The sequence below is a fragment of the Haliotis rubra genome, unplaced genomic scaffold (genome assembly GCF_003918875.1).
Source record: "Haliotis rubra isolate DU_JTF1 unplaced genomic scaffold, ASM391887v1 Scf1520, whole genome shotgun sequence".
NCBI lineage: Eukaryota > Metazoa > Mollusca > Gastropoda > Lepetellida > Haliotidae > Haliotis > Haliotis rubra.
Window position 1 is genome coordinate 128,378 of NW_025765471.1, and position 16,134 is coordinate 144,511.

General features: G+C 44.3%; 1 protein-coding gene across 1 annotated transcript in view; it reads right to left on the reverse strand.

Annotated features, from left to right (window-relative positions):
- The window catches only part of LOC124270514 (mediator of RNA polymerase II transcription subunit 16-like), a gene marked incomplete at its 5' end in the record, with an annotated part of 35,623 nt that overhangs the window by 3,575 nt on the left and 15,914 nt on the right, over positions 1–16,134 (reverse strand). The window contains 4 exons of the mRNA XM_046705531.1: positions 7,899–8,128; positions 8,541–9,438; positions 10,669–10,803; positions 11,836–11,928. Coding sequence (XP_046561487.1) covers positions 7,899–8,128; positions 8,541–9,438; positions 10,669–10,803; positions 11,836–11,928 — 1,356 coding nt within the window. The remainder of the gene's footprint in view (positions 1–7,898; positions 8,129–8,540; positions 9,439–10,668; positions 10,804–11,835; positions 11,929–16,134) is intronic.

Here is a 16,134-nt window from a genome sequence, read left to right on the forward strand (position 1 = left end):
GGAATATGAAAGCGCAGAAATAGCCGTAGAATATCCCGAACAGTGGAAGCCGCTAGACCGGCTTCCAACCCGAGACTGGAGGAATTCTAACACACAGACTAAATCTGTAGAAAAGGGATCAAGAATCCCCCTGTTGACACACCAGCCTTGAATAACAGGCCCATCTATCCTCATATTGAAGCGTTTGTCGAATCCTTCTTGAAGCCAGAATTGTGTCTGCAACTGGTGCAGGAATTCGCTTCGCATGGAAGCGATCCCTGATAGCGGCCAAGCCACCCACTGAATCCTGGGATTCGGTGGAAGCTCCGTTCTGGGATAGGAGGTCCGGTCGAAAAGGTAATAGAACAGGAGGCTGAGCCAGAAACCTGAGAATTACCGGAAACCAGCTTTGTGCCGACCAAAGGGGTGCCAGAAGCACAAGTAGCCGAGCTGGTTGTGCGGTCAGCTGCGACAGGACCCTGGAAATCAGTGGTATCGGGGGGAACGCCCACAGTACCCTGTCCGTCCAATCTAGCTGAAAGGCGTCGTTGGCTAACGCACCGGATCCGAATCCGGGGAGCAAAACACAGGAATCTGGTTCGTCACCCCAGGCGCAAACAGATCCACCTGGAACGACCGAACAACTGGGAGATAATCCCGAATATCTCCCCGGTCGAGCATCCACTCGTGTGGGGCTAGTATACGCCGTGAGAGAGCATCTGCACGGACGTTGTCTACCCCCGGGAGATAAACAGGCAAAACCCGAATGTTGAACTGATCGCACCACAGTAGAAACTGCCACGCCTCCTGAAGGAGCGACGGAGACACTGTGCCGCCTTGCTTGAGAATGTAAGGCATGGCCGTTTGATTGTCCATTTCTAGACGAACCACACGGCCCTGCACCAACACCCGGAAGCACTCGAACGCCTTGCGGACTGCTCTCAGTTCTAACACATTGATGTGTAGGCTGACCTCCTGCTCTGACCAGAGGCCGGAGGCTGAGTGCTCGCCCAGGACCCCCCCCCAACCTGTGAGGGAGGCGTCCGTCTGAACTGAGAGGGAAGGTGTCGGGGTGTCGAGGGGATCCCCCTGGACAAATTCCCGACTTCCGTCCACCATCGCAAGTGAGGGATTAACCACTCTGGCGTTATGAGCATAATCTCGTAGCCCTGCGAGTGGGACCACAGCTGAGCTAATGCTTGCTGAATTGGTCGCATCCTCAAACGCGCACGCCAAACCACGTTCACTGTCGCCGCCATGTTGCCGAGCAACCGAAGCCATGTTCGGGCCGACGCAACGGGTGACTGGAGGAACTGTAGCACAGTCCTCCGGACTTTGACGATGTGGTCCGGAGCAAGGGAAACAATCCCTAGCGCCGTGTTGAATCTGGCTCCCAAGAATATCAGATCCTGCGTCGGAACGAGGTCTGATTTCTTGAGATTGATAATCCAGCCCAGTGACACCAGAGTATCCAGCACGCACAGTGTGGAGGCTCTGCTTAACTGAGGCCCTAAGGCCCGTAGAAGCCAATCGTCCAGGTACGGGTGACAACACCTGCCCTGAGACCTGGCTAACTGAGCTGGGATTAGCATAAGTTTGGTGAACACCCTTGGCCCGTGGAGATGCGAAGGGGAGCACGCTGAAACTGGTAGCACGTCCCGTCGAAGGAGAACCGGAGGTACTTCTTGAATTCGAGGTGCATTGGAACATGGAGGTATCGTCTTTGAGATCGATTGACGTAAGCCAATCCTGTGTCTCGACGGAGGAGATCACTGACCTGAGTGTCTCCATCCTGAAAGGCGGCACCTCCAGTAACTTGTTCAGCCCTCTGAGATTCAGAATGGGTCTGAACCCTCCGTCCTTTGGTCAGTCGCGAGGAAGTAGGTGGAATAAAACCCCTCTTTCGCTGACTCACAGGAACCACCTCGATGGCCGCCTTGGTCAGTAAAGACTGAACCTCGGCACGGGAGGACATCCGCCTTGTCAGCGGGGGTCGGCACAGGCGTGTGCGAACCCCGAGAAGGACGGAGGATCGCGCCTCCACTGTGGCAAATGGCCATCCCTGAGCGTGGACAGGACCCAGGGATTTGAGGTGGCTGCCTCCCACTCCCGGAGGAATAGGGACAGCCGGCCGCCCGACAGGGGCGTGTGGCAGAGGCAGTGCACCCCCACCGTCGGCAAGTCTCCGCTTGCGTGAGTGGGGGGCAACAAGGGCTCTGGGGAATGAATCAGTGGGAAGCCGGGGCTGGCTTCCCCTTGCCCCGAAAAGACTGCTGCGCTGGAGCAGGCTTGCCCCTGCCTCTCGTGCGCCTGCTCGCTTGGACTGCAAAGGGGCAGCCCACTTAACAACATCCTTCGCCGAGGCAGAAGGGTAAGCGGACGCAAGCGGGGAGGACCGATGGCGAGGAGCGGAGGGCTGCTCTAACAAAGGCTTTGAGTCCTTAAAGGTAGAGACAGCCTCCGCGGCCTCCCTTACCACCTGCAAGGCCCCAGGGAACAGGGAAGATCCCATGGTATAGGGCAATGACAGTAGAGCTTGCTGTGTGGCGGCGAATACCGGCGCCACAGACAGCCACAGGCGGCAAAGCCCATGACGGCATTCCATCATCTGGCTGGCACAGCACCGAATGCTGTCCCGAGCCAGATCGCAGCATCGCCGTCCTAACTGCTGCGCGAGCACCGACTCCGATGAATCGGCACCGCAAGACAGGTAGGCTGAATGGATGGCTACTTTAAGTTGCTGGGCCGCGCACCGGTAACATTCTTCGAATGACCAGTAGGCAGACTTCAGCGGCAGTGACGTACTAGCCGGAAAAGGGGGGAGGCGCCTGCCCTGCCTGGCCGAGGCCAGGGAGGGGCTAAGACCGACCTCCTAACGTGACTGAGGCAAAGACGCTTTCGCCCACCACTGGTAGTTCGAAGAGCCGCCTCACCTAACTGGTACCGCCTGCCTACGTCAGGCAAATCAAAACGCCGAAATGCAGTACCAGCCAGGAGCGGATTCACCACCTCACTGACCAGTGATGGGAGAATGCGTGAGCGTGCCTCTGCGACCGGTTAGGTGCTTAACGCCTCCCGGGAGCCGAAACTCCAGCGGTCGGGTGCGGGACGGAACAGCCACCTGCGGCAGGACTTCGCGATCTTATCCCGAACCTGCCGCAGTGACAAGGCAAAGGAGCACGGCACACCCGCCGCCCGATTCCACCGTCCCTTCCTCCTCCTCCATATCGACTCGGCAGAATCCCTCGCCGCCATAATCTCAGACTCCTGAGAGAACGCCGAGGAGAGCGCCCGAGGCAGGACCAGAAAAACTCATAAGGTCAAGAGGAGCCAGGGGAAAACATCGCCCTGCCGGGAGGAACCCGCACCAGGTCGCCGAAGTCGCCGAGAGGAACCTGCCGCAACAGGCTTCCGGGCAACCCAGACTGGCTGCCAGGCCGAGGTATCCCCGAACTGGTCGGCGCCCAGGCGACCGCCAGTCGGGACACCAGGCAATGACAGGGGCAAACCTGTATCGCCCGGCACCAGGCACCTGTGACAGACCAGTGCATAAAGCCAGGTCGCCACCAGACGCCGAGGGCATGCCATCACCAGGCCGGCCAGGATCACGCGCCCAGGGGAGGCGCTGCTCTCCGAGCCGGGCTCGGGCCGCCGCTAACCCCCAGATGTGTCAGCCCCGCTTCGACGACCGGGCGCTGAGCTCCTTATGGAACCCCGCTAACGCCCGTATCAATCAGGTACTTGACTGACGCACATCTGCTCCTGGAAAAAACGGTTAACGAATCAACAGGAACACTTTTACAGGTGCTGAATCAAGAGGGGATGGCGGGTACAGAGACGGAAGCAGTAGGAGATGCCGAAGGGGCATGAGTGCGTGAAGACGAAGCCGCCTTTGGTCGCCTTTAGCTTTCTTGGGAGCCCGGCTCAGCGCGTGGGAAGCGGCTCCCGTGGACCCCTTTTTTTTACTATGGGCGCTTGGGACGGGGATCCTGTGCCCAGAGATCACCCCACCAAGCAGGTTGCCGTGAAAACAGCGTGTCTATCCGCCCGCCGAATGGTTTGGGCGAGAACATGGCACATGCCGCACACCCTCTTCCTCATGTTCCTTCTGCACTAAACAGCGTAAGCAGACCTCGTGGGTATCCCGTGCACGGGAATTGCAGCAAGGCACGAAGTACAGGGTTTAACCTGCAACAAGTAAAAACCTGTGCAGCAATCTACCCTATACCCACATACAAATACATGTAAAAAGACGATGGGGCGACACAACTAATGCGACAAACGTAGCATGCAGTTGACAACCTAGTACACACTGCAGCATAACTAACAATTACGTTTTTTTTAGCGTAATATAGAAAATGCGAGCAGTAGACATACGCCCTACATGTACAAAGTACAAATAAAAAACCACTAAAACCACCTGTAACATTGAAAAACCACATGGGAAACCAATGAACAGGAAGGCTAGCGAAGGGACCTGTCCGCCATCTTGACACGCACTAGCGAGCCGACCGCGACAGGTACCAAGTTACAACGAGAAATTATGAATGAAATAAATCAGAAAAAACCTCCAATTCGCCCATGCAGGGAAAAAAGAGAACCATACATACAGTCGCAGTTTCTGAAACACTCATAACTCTCTTAGTCGCAAGGAAAAACCTTCTGGTATGGACCCACGTCTTGTCGGTACAATGACAGCATGGAAAAGTGAGGTACGAGGTTACGGTCTAGAGTTACCTGCTCTTGGCTGTAGGTCTCACAAGACAAAACGTAGTTTTTGTTTTGTAAATATTTTATTCAAATATTGTTACAACTGTCGTAGGGAATTTAAATGGACATTTAAATGCTTATAAGTACCCCAAGGAGGAATATATAAAAAAGAATGCACAAATCACATCACTATTCCATAAACCCAAACACAAGGTCACTATTCCACATTCACATCAACACCAGGGTCTAGATTTTCGAAGCTCTCTTAGCTTAAGATAGTCGTAACCTCATGGGTAGTCGCATCTGTCTTTGTCTTAGGCTATTTTCGAAATGATCGTAAAACTTAAGATATCTTAGCTAAGATCATAATCTAAGATAGGTATATACCTGTCGTAACTAAGGTTGTGCGCACTTACACCTTATTCAAGATGGCAACCTACATTGGTCTTGGGTTTGATTGTGAAGATAATCTTAATGAAGTTTACAGAAAACCCCGGATTTTTCGCGACCGTTCACGTAAGTTAGACACGTTGGACGACGATGAACTGATCTCTCGTTATAGAATGCCTCGTCATGCTATCTTTAAATTAGTATCTCTTGTTGAGGCTGATTTGATTCGGGAGACCCAGCGTTCGGTGCCCCTCTCACCTGAAATACAGGTGATGGTTACCCTCCGCTTTCTTGCCAAAGGCAGTTTCCAGTCTGAGCTGGCGGATATGCACGGCATTGTGCAATCCAGCGTATCGATCGCGATTCAAAACACTATTGAAGAACTTTGTAAAGTCCTTGATTTGATCAAGTTTCCCAAAGACAGGTCTTCGTTGAGACAACTAAAAGAGAAGTTTCACAGGAAATTCGGTTTTCCGAATGTGCTTGGCTGTATCGACGGGACTATAGTGGCCATCAAAGCCCCTCTGCAAATGAAGAGATTAAGCCTTCACGGTGTCGGAAGGGCTATCACACAATCAATATACAGGCCATCTGTGACCCTGACATGCTGATGCGACTCAATGTTTTCTCAATAAAATTCAATGAAAATCAAATGCAATGAAGCGATACTTTTCCCAGCACATTCACAACACACGCGCTACACATCGAAGGTTGAGTCCTTGACATTGCAAGTAACCAACTTCAACCAATGAACACTCAGGGCACTGTTTGGGTTTCCAAATTAAACATTTCAAGAGGCACGCGTTTAGGGATCGTCAAAGTTATTATAAAATCTTTTATTTCCCATTTGTAGCTAATGGAATGATTTTTGAAGATTTAGAAATGTGGAATACTTGCATAGCCACCACATCAAATTTCCACAAAGTATCAAACATAAACTTGTTCACGTTTTCCAGTGAAATAACATAAAAACTTTATGTTCAAATGCGTAAATGAAGCGCCCATAAAATGGCTGTTACATATTTTACTTGAATACACACAGTACTGTTTCATTACATGAGTGATATCATGCACTTCAAATTAATGAAAACAACACCCACAAAATGAATCTGAAGTTATCAACATTATATTTCAAATACTTGTATTCATAATAATATTTAATTCATTCTAAATGAAGAACAAAATAATGCAAATTTTGTTATCAAAGATAATTTTTAAACTATTAATACAGATAAAAAATTGAATTTTCAGCTTCCTGAATATTGTTTGTAAATGGCCTGGTTCTACACACGACTCCTTCATATTTGCAAACAGCCAAATTGGATCACACCTGGAAGCCCATAAAGACGATGGATGGTTACTAGGAGATTCTGGGTAAGTATTTTTTTATATTGCAGTGACTTCATGTTAATGATAACATTTGTGACTTGACAATATATGCAAATGTACTCTGGGCTGGAGGCCTTTGATACTGAATAAATAAAATTGATTCTATATTTCATGACATATATATAAACTAAGATTCTAACTTAAAACTTCTTGAATATTACATAAATATTAACAAAATTTATATATTTAATGTTGATATGTTTGGTGTATGTTATCAGATACCCATGCAGACCATGGCTGCTCACACCACTGGCCCAGCCTCAGACCCGTGCGGAGGAGAGATACAACAGTAGCCACTGTCGAACCCGCAACACCATCGAGAGAGCTTTTGGTCTCTTGAAGTCCAGATTTAGGTATCTAATATATCAGTCTTGTCAAGCACCACATATATCTCATACATAATGAGAAACAGGACATATTGGTGAAAACTTATCAGATTAGTAGCATCAACATAATTTCAATAACTACCAAAAAATGTTACATGAAATACCACTTTCCCGAAAGAGCTACCTCTACCTAATTAATATATAGGAAAACCATATAACATTATATTACTTTTATACTGTGTACTAGTTAAGGTAGGAAAGAAAGTCAGCCATATATATAAATATGAATTTGTCAATATTGTTATTGCCAACTTATTGGGCAGTGTATTTTACTCATCTATGATATCTTTTTAACTTGTATGTTTCCATCATTACATGTATAATAACGTGATATTAATTAGCAGTATTTAACTTTATAACACATTACAAACTGCATCTTAATTTAAACCCGGATAAATCTAATCATTATCACGATCGGCTGACAGTAAAACAACTCACTTTCGACCACCTCCTCCCAGCATTTTCTTTTGGTCTTTAGACTCACAGTGCTGGTAAAACTCGAAAAGAGCACAGCCGAGCGTAGACCAACCTCCGAGACTAAAATCTCCATCTCGGAGGCCGTCCAGTTGGCTTTCCTGGCTCTTTTCACACAGGTGCTTTCGGCAACTTCGGTACGTTTGGTATCCATGTTGACGTCTGCTACATTTACATAGGGGAATTCCGTGACGTCATCGGGGATTCCCTGGATACGGTTTACGACAGCTGTCGTATCTACCTTGCCCTTACGACAGACTTACGAGCGTTTCGATAATCTCTCTTATGGTCGCGCTAAGATTATCTTAACTTTTGACATAACTTCTTACGACCGGTCTTAGTTATGAGAGCTTCGAAAATCTAGGCCCAGGCCGTTATCCATATATTAGCAAATCATCAGGAAACTGGACCACACGTTTAAAGGTACATTATGACTTGAACATGTTACATAGTAACCAAGGAGAACAAGTTAGTAGCAGTTTGGTGGATTTACTCCATTTTAATCCAACAAACTGGAGCTTGTGCACATTAAACATGTTACAGTACATACAGCCTGAGCATTCCACTAACCTTATCCTGTGGAGATACAGACTTTGGCCTGAGAATCCCTTTGAGGACTGAGGCGATGGCAAAGAGTGAGAGCAGGGCGTGGCAGTCGGAGGCCTTCTGGTGTCCTGCAGGAAGACAGCTGTAGAGACCTATTCGCAACCGGATCAGCCGCATCCTCAGCAGCTCCTGGAGGGAGATGGGCTGCTTCTGGAAGGTGTCCATCAGTCGCTGACAGATCCTCTCTATCAGCCCTGCACAAGGGAAGGAATGGCAGTCAAAGATGTTCCATTTACAACAGCTATTTATCAGATAATGGGTTGTCAAGGGCTTCATGAAATGTTTCTGTTACAACATGGCTGCAACTCATTGGGTAGCATATGATCTATGTGCTCTTGCTAAAGAGATCATCATTTTGTGCTGCATTGTTACTATCATAGTCAGGAATGAACAAAGACGTATTATGTGTGCTTGAAACAACTGTTGCTATTCCTAGAATATGTATACATAAACACTATGGCAAAAAATCTCTCTGCATCACAGCTCTCCAATTGTATTGTCATCCAAACAAACCAATGGTTGACTGAGTGAGGTTGGGTCTGTACGGAGTAGTCAAGGATGGAATATGTTTCATCAGCAAATCATTCATGAAGAGTGTGTTCTTACCTTGGCCGATGATCATGAGGATGTCCCACCAGTCATGGCCGACATACATGACATACTCCAGCAGGTGTATGATGACTGGGGCCATCAACTGAATAGGGCCATCCCGGATGTTGAACACCTGGAACATGTAGGTCTTGTCACCACAGAACCCAATCAGCCCACACCCAGATGGTGTCTGTTTGATGGTGGACATGTACGAGGCAGGTCGTGGTAACTTCTCCCCAGGGAGGCCAGGGTAGTGTATTCCTATCAACATCTCCCAGGAACATGTGGTTATAACCTGGAAACTCTGGCGATGAATGATTTTCACAGATCCGTCTCTGTAGGCTGCTGCGAAGTAGGACACAAAGCCAGCAGCATCATTTATAGTCCTGCTGACACTGAGCTGCGGACATGCTATACTGGTGATCATGGAACTCTGCTGGATTGTGGCCTTGTGCATCCACTTCGGGGTCTTGTAGGCATAGTCAGGATTAGCAGTGCTCTGGAACATCCGATGAAGTGACATGGTTTGTTCTACAAGCTGCCACACCTCAATGCTACTGTAACCATGACTACCACAGCCAATCAGCAGTGTATCGCTACTCTCCTGGTTCATGAACATGAGGTGTGTGATTCTCATGGTCTGGCTGTCCTTGTTGCCGTACTCCATCTGGCTCTTCATGTAGAGGCTGGCTCCGGCACAGCATGTGATCTCGTGGGACATCTGCAGCATCTTGACCGTGACGGTGAAGCACTGTATGGCAGAGGACATCAACCCATCACTGGTTGCAATGATGATATCGCCTGTGTTGGTGAAGGCCACATCGGCATCCGAGAGACGGAGGTGAGAAGGCGCCAAGTTCTCTTGCACCGTGACCAGCTTCCTCTCCTGTTCCTGCAGCAGGCCCACACTCACCTGCAAGTAGGACACCACATTGTACACAACAGCTGTACCAGGTCTAAGGCCTTAGTTTTACTGAAGCATGTTAGTACTATGACCTTAGTCTCCGAGTCTCCCCTCAATAGCTTGATTCAAAACAGTCTCCTTCTCCAGCATGATTCAAGGCACTCTCCCCCAACAGAATGATTCAAAGCACTCTCCCTCAACAGAATGAGTGAAAACAGTCTCCCCTCAATAGCATGATTCAAAACAGTCTCCTTCTCCAGCATGATTAAAAGCATTCTCCCTCAACAGAATGATTCAAAGCACTCTCCCTCAACAGAATGATTCAAAACAGTCTCCTTCTCCAGCATGATTCAAGGCACTCTCCCCCAACAGAATGATTCAAAGCACTCTCCCTCAACAGAATGATTCAAAACAGTCTCCCTCAACAGAATGAGTCAAAACAGTCTCCTTCTCAAGCATGATTCAAAGCATTCTCCGCCAACAGAATGATTCAAAACAGTCTCCTTCTCCAGCATGATTCAAGATACTCTCCCTCAACAGCATGATTCAAAGCACTCTCCCTCAACAGAATCATTCAAAACAGTCTCCTTCTCCAGCATGATTCAAGGCACTCTCCCCTAACAGAATGATTCAAAACAGTCTCCTTCTCCAGCATGATTCAAGGCACTCTCCCCCAACAGAATGATTCAAAGCACTCTCCCTCAACAGAATGATTCAAAACAGTCTCCCTCAACAGAATGAGTCAAAACAGTCTCCTTCTCAAGCATGATTCAAAGCATTCTCCGCCAACAGAATGATTCAAAACAGTCTCCTTCTCCAGCATGATTCAAGATACTCTCCCTCAACAGCATGATTCAAAGCACTCTCCCTCAACAGAATCATTCAAAACAGTCTCCTTCTCCAGCATGATTCAAGGCACTCTCCCCTAACAGAATGATTCAAAACAGTCTCCTTCTCCAGCATGATTCAAGGCACTCTCCCCCAACAGAATGATTCAAAGCACTCTCCCTCAACAGAATGATTCAAAACAGTCTCCCCTCAATAGCATGATTCAAAACAGTCTCCTTCTCCAGCATGATTCAAAGCACTCTCCCTCAACAGAATGATTCAAAACAGTCTCCCCTCAATAGCATGATTCAAAACAGTTATTTATGTTATACACCTTGGAAACATTGTAACTGTAACCTATGTAACAACAGAACAGCTGACGACACTGTGTAGGCGCTGCAGTTGACTTACCAAGCCTGTAGCTGTGACAGCCACCCAGCCCTCCATGGGCTTACTCCCAAACAGTGACAGCGTGGGCTTAAACTTAGTACGGGGGAACTTGTCACTGTATAGGACGCTGTCTCGCTTGTCAGGACTGAAGGGAATCTGAAACATGCAGGAAGATGTAACCAGTCAGGAGTTCAACATACACAGGTTGTCATCAGCCTTGCTACAGTCAGACTAAACATTTTGGGGACAAACACATCACAATACATAGAGATATTAACCAAGTGTGTTTCGCTATCATTAATATCATATATTAGGAGTAAAAATTGTATTATGCAACCTTTGGCGAGCATAATACATAATGTTTAATCTTAATATATGATATTAATGATACGGAAACACACTTGGTTAATATCTCTATGTATTGTGATGTGTTTGTCCCCAAGGTGAAGGTCGACCTGTTCATGACGGTGGCATATGGTTGTGACTAGTCGCTAATACAGTGCAAACATAACTCATGCTTAAAATAATATCTTTCTGTCTGAAAGGAACAACCAAATCGGGCAGGTTTTTTTTGGCAGTGTTTCTATTTTCATTGCAGGTAATCACCTCATCAATGTCAGCTTCTGATACCTGACGGAATTTGTAGTCTGAATTGTGATCGATAGATCGAAATCCTTGGTTGGTACCTTTCTTAGACGATCGCCTTTCAATCGCCTCATAATCCATACCTTCAATTTGAACGAAGTACTCCATTTCATGTTTTCCAAAGTCAATTACTGCAGTAACAACTCCAGAACCTCTGTCATCAATTCTTACAGAATCACCAGTTTTGAGAATGGGGACAGCCATGTTTGTTTACAAACCCGTCCACGCAATGTAAACTCGTGACAACATCATCAATGAAATGTTAAACATTTTAGGATTCGCATGGCGTGTATGGAGTTTTGTGAAAGTAGTTCGTGGATTGACGTAATTTGCATAGTTATCAGATTTGGATACCAAGTTTATCAGATTGCTTTATTGCACCGATAACACCCTCCATTAGATGATAAAAAGGTCTATGCACACATTATGATCTAATAATTCAATATATTATTTTCAAACTGCCTGTTGATGATAGATGTGATTAAGTACTTAGTGCAGCCTACATGGGCAAAAAGGTCTCTGCTGTGGCTGCTGCCAACCTACCTGTATTCCATTGTGCAACCAGACCAAGGCCAGTACCTCCTCTCCATCCAGACTACAGCTGTCAAACTTTACCCATGTGTTTATCAGGTAATCCTGAAACATAACATACTTTCGTTTAACCCCCTGGATGCCGAGATTTTTTTCAGGCACACATTTTCATACGGTTTGAAAAGTGAACGTTGTGCGAGATTTGCACTCGCGTGGTCCTGGATCTGCATACAGCTATAAAATTACACAGAAATGTAGAATATTAAATTTCCTATCCGTTGGTATAAATATAAGTGCAACTACCTCGGCGGTTTGAGAAATAGACCTTGCTAAATGTTGTCCAAATTTTTGTTATGCGTTAAAAAACAGTAAATTTCTCCGCTTTTTATCGCGCACCGATAAAAGCACTGTGCTACGAATTTTTTATTTGGCAACTTTATGGAAAGTGTGAGCGAAGAAAATACAGCCTGATATCTCAAAGACATAAGTGTACATGTATATGAATTGGGTTTATGTCCTTATGCATAATGTTATAAGGTCAACATAAAAAATGACTCGCAACACATGTCCAAAATGGATTTTCTTCTATAACAGAGAGGTCATGCACATATAATGATAAGGGGGGCATAACTCCGGTATGCTTAACACTAGGTCAATGTAACTCAGAACACATGGAGAGACGCTAAATTTTCATTATTTTTTTGTTTACGGTGAACCAGACTATTCCAATTCAAAGTTCCCTAATGTGAGCGGATACGCTTTGGTAGTTTCACAATTTATTAGAAAAGATGACAACGTACTACATGTGAAAGCACGTAATAGCGATTTGGATGGCCCTATTCGATATATAAGTTATAGTACTGTCGGAAATAGAAAAAAACTGTATTTTCTCATTTATCTCTACAATTTATGTAGTTGATATGTGAAAGTGTGAAATATCTGTTAAACTAAGTTCGGCCTAACTACAGTCTCGGTGGTACAGAGATAGGAAACGGAGAAAAAGGACTTTACTGAGGGGAAATCAGTGCAGAAATGAGCAATGCGGTTTTTTTCTAAGTCCAAAAAAGACTTATTTGGAACAGACCATGGCTTTATGCAAATTAGTGTGCGGCGATATTGTATTACAAAGGACACTTTTTTAATGCCCAATTTGAAATTAGACGTAGATTCATTATAAACGATAACTGACGTAAAAAAATCTTTTATGCTTTTAACTATTAAAAAACCATTAAGGATGTAGCTACCATGCAGTCTCACTGTCACTATAAAAACAAAACAGATAGGAGGGGCCGTCTCAAAAGCAAAACCTGGGGTCAGGCTTGGGGATAGAGATATCAGCTAAGATAAGATAATCCTTTGGGCAATTATACTGGGGAGGTACACGGCACGTCATAACAATTTACAAATAATATCCAGTCCTGTCGATCTTCGGGTGGTCATGCCACCTATATACTACGATGCGTTTCTATGGTTTTCGGGTATCATACTCTTTTACATATCTCAACATAAACTATATGAAACTATATGAAAGAAAGACACGTAAGATGTTAATCAATAGATGAGACATAGTCATAACACATTAAAAAGCACAAAATATCTTTGAGATGACCCCTTGTGCCTGTAGGCAGCACATGCATTTCATGCCAGGTGAGTCGACGGTCCGTCGTCACACTAGGCTGAGCGACCTAATTGCCATCTATAGTCTGATCTATTGTTTTCACCAGCTATTCGTATTTTTTCTAAGTTTTGCCCGATTTTATGAGTAAACATGCTTTTCTGGATATCGTATTACGCATCTCACTGAACACCCAGTTAGGCCGAAGTGGGTTATTTCGACATATGCTATTTGCAATTGTGTAAATTTTAGGGATACAGAGTAACAGCCTAAAAACAGTTTTTTTCTATTTCCTACAGTACTTTAGTTCTCAGATTCCTATATTCTCCTGTTTGTGTAGATGTATTTTGACTAATTTTGCATTGTTATTACCAGAGTACTAGCCATATCTTCAAATGTAATGAAATTGCTGAAAATAATACAACATTTTAGTTGACGTCATTGCTTGTTTATGCATTTTGCGATGTCGGAAAATGACAACATTGGTATGCTGATTAGTATATATCTCACCTAATTTCCATTAATTGTATAAAAGGTCTAGACTTCTATGTCAGAATTTAACACTCTTTAGATAAAACATAAAATGACTGATTTTTTCCATTGAAATAGTGTCCTGAATATATCAACAATTAGACGGTTATTGTGAGTAACACGTGCACCTGTTTGGCATCAATTCAACATAAATGAAAAATAATACTTCACAACACCCGAATATTTTGTTTTGGATAAGACTTTTCTTTGTTTATGATGATGTAGCTATTTCTCTTCATAAGTATGCAATGAAAGATGCACAAAACTAGCTTTTTATATATGGAACTATATATTAGAATATGCATGTAAAATTTGTCCAAATTAAGACATGACATGGTTTATACAGTTTTAAACAATTTTCTTAATATCAATATAGTTAGAGTTTGATATCCTGTCATCACAATATGTTTTAATCGTATATGAATTGATTATATTATCGAAAACAACGATAGTGAATCATAAAACGTTTCCGAGAAACGCACACCTTGCCAATCAAAATACATCATTGTGTTGTCTATAAACAGACACAAAAATATGCAATGAACAAGAAAATTCCTTTAAATATATGCGCATATACATTTCATAACATACATAAATCATTTCCATTAATATTATCAGTTTTACTTATAAGGTTGAATTAAATCGCCGTTCATTAACCTGTCCATATGAAACTGCAATATTAGTCCAAATGCATTGAATATTGTACATCATAGGAACTAAAGTAGTTGCAGTTATAGCTACGTTTGATCTTCTAACACTTGTGTAATGGTTTAGAATATGGTGTACTGCACTAAATGTGTCAATTTCTTATGTATTTTATTCAAACAATCAAAAACTTTCAAAGAATAAAACACCGTAAACCCTATATGCACGTATGATATGATATTGAACAAGGCTAAATGTAGGTACTGAAGTCAGTTTCATGAAAAAGTATCTGAACTATATGCAAAATATACATCATAATACTGACAGTGTAATCGGAAGGATTGGGCGATTGTGTTTACTCTTGTTCAACTGACCTTCACCTGAAAGAAATTGCCTAATATGTACAACAATGTTGACGTATGACATCACTACCGTTGACCGATTTATTACAAAATGGCGGCTTTGCTGACAAGGGTACACAGGATTCTGCGAGGACCCTTCCATTGATTCAGGGATCGTTTGTACATAAATATGAGATGTAAGTAATCAGAATGATTCTGACTATCTGTGTATTGTTATATGTTTTATCATTTTTACTGTAAGTAAGAGAAGAAGCTAGAAATGCAGATAATTACCGTTGTGGTTCTGCGTGATTTTGCGTCAGTCATGGCATCACGCTGCACGGAAACTTTGACAATTTCTTATGAATTATCAAATCATTGCATTGTATCTATTTATAATTTCCTGCTACGATACTCTTCCCATGGATATTACAAAGGTATTGAGCCATTGCAAGCAATGAATAGACGGATGAATGTTGGAAAATTTCAGAAAATGCTACGCTGTGTAAAATCGGAATTTGTCTTTGATTACATTTCGAACAAGGGCAGTCTTTCGAGCACAGCGTTCGTTTTCACACCCAATATGTTTCATCTCATTTTATCTAGACAGTTGGAATTGGTGACAGAGACCAGTTGCAATTTGATTCTAAAATGTATGGGGAATTCAGTGATTCATTTAATGAACGCCATTATGAACATATTCTAGGAGCAGACCTAACTTTGTGTCCAAACGTGCTCAACAAATTTTACTAGGGCTGTACAGTATTACCAGTATACCGCTAAACCGCAATACGAAATTGTATTGTAACAATGACGTACTGGTATACTGACAAAGATATTTTTGTTCAATTTCAACTCGCATAACACTGATCTTCTTCACCCTTTTGCCAAGTCAACGTTGTCATTGTGACAAATCTTCAGCTTCAGAGTAAAGCAAGTAAGTTGCTTACATTGTTACCTCCCTTGATGTCTTTGGAAATGATGGATTGGGAACATGCAGAGTTTGAGGTTGTCTCTAACAAACATGCTAGGGCCGATGTGCCGCGTCATTTTGGATTAAAAAGGCGGAAATTGAATGGAAAAGTGGAAGAAAATGGTGCTATCTGTCGGCAATGTAATGTCACTGTGAAGTATGCGGTGGGAACAAGCAATTTGTCAACGCACACGCAGAGGCACCAT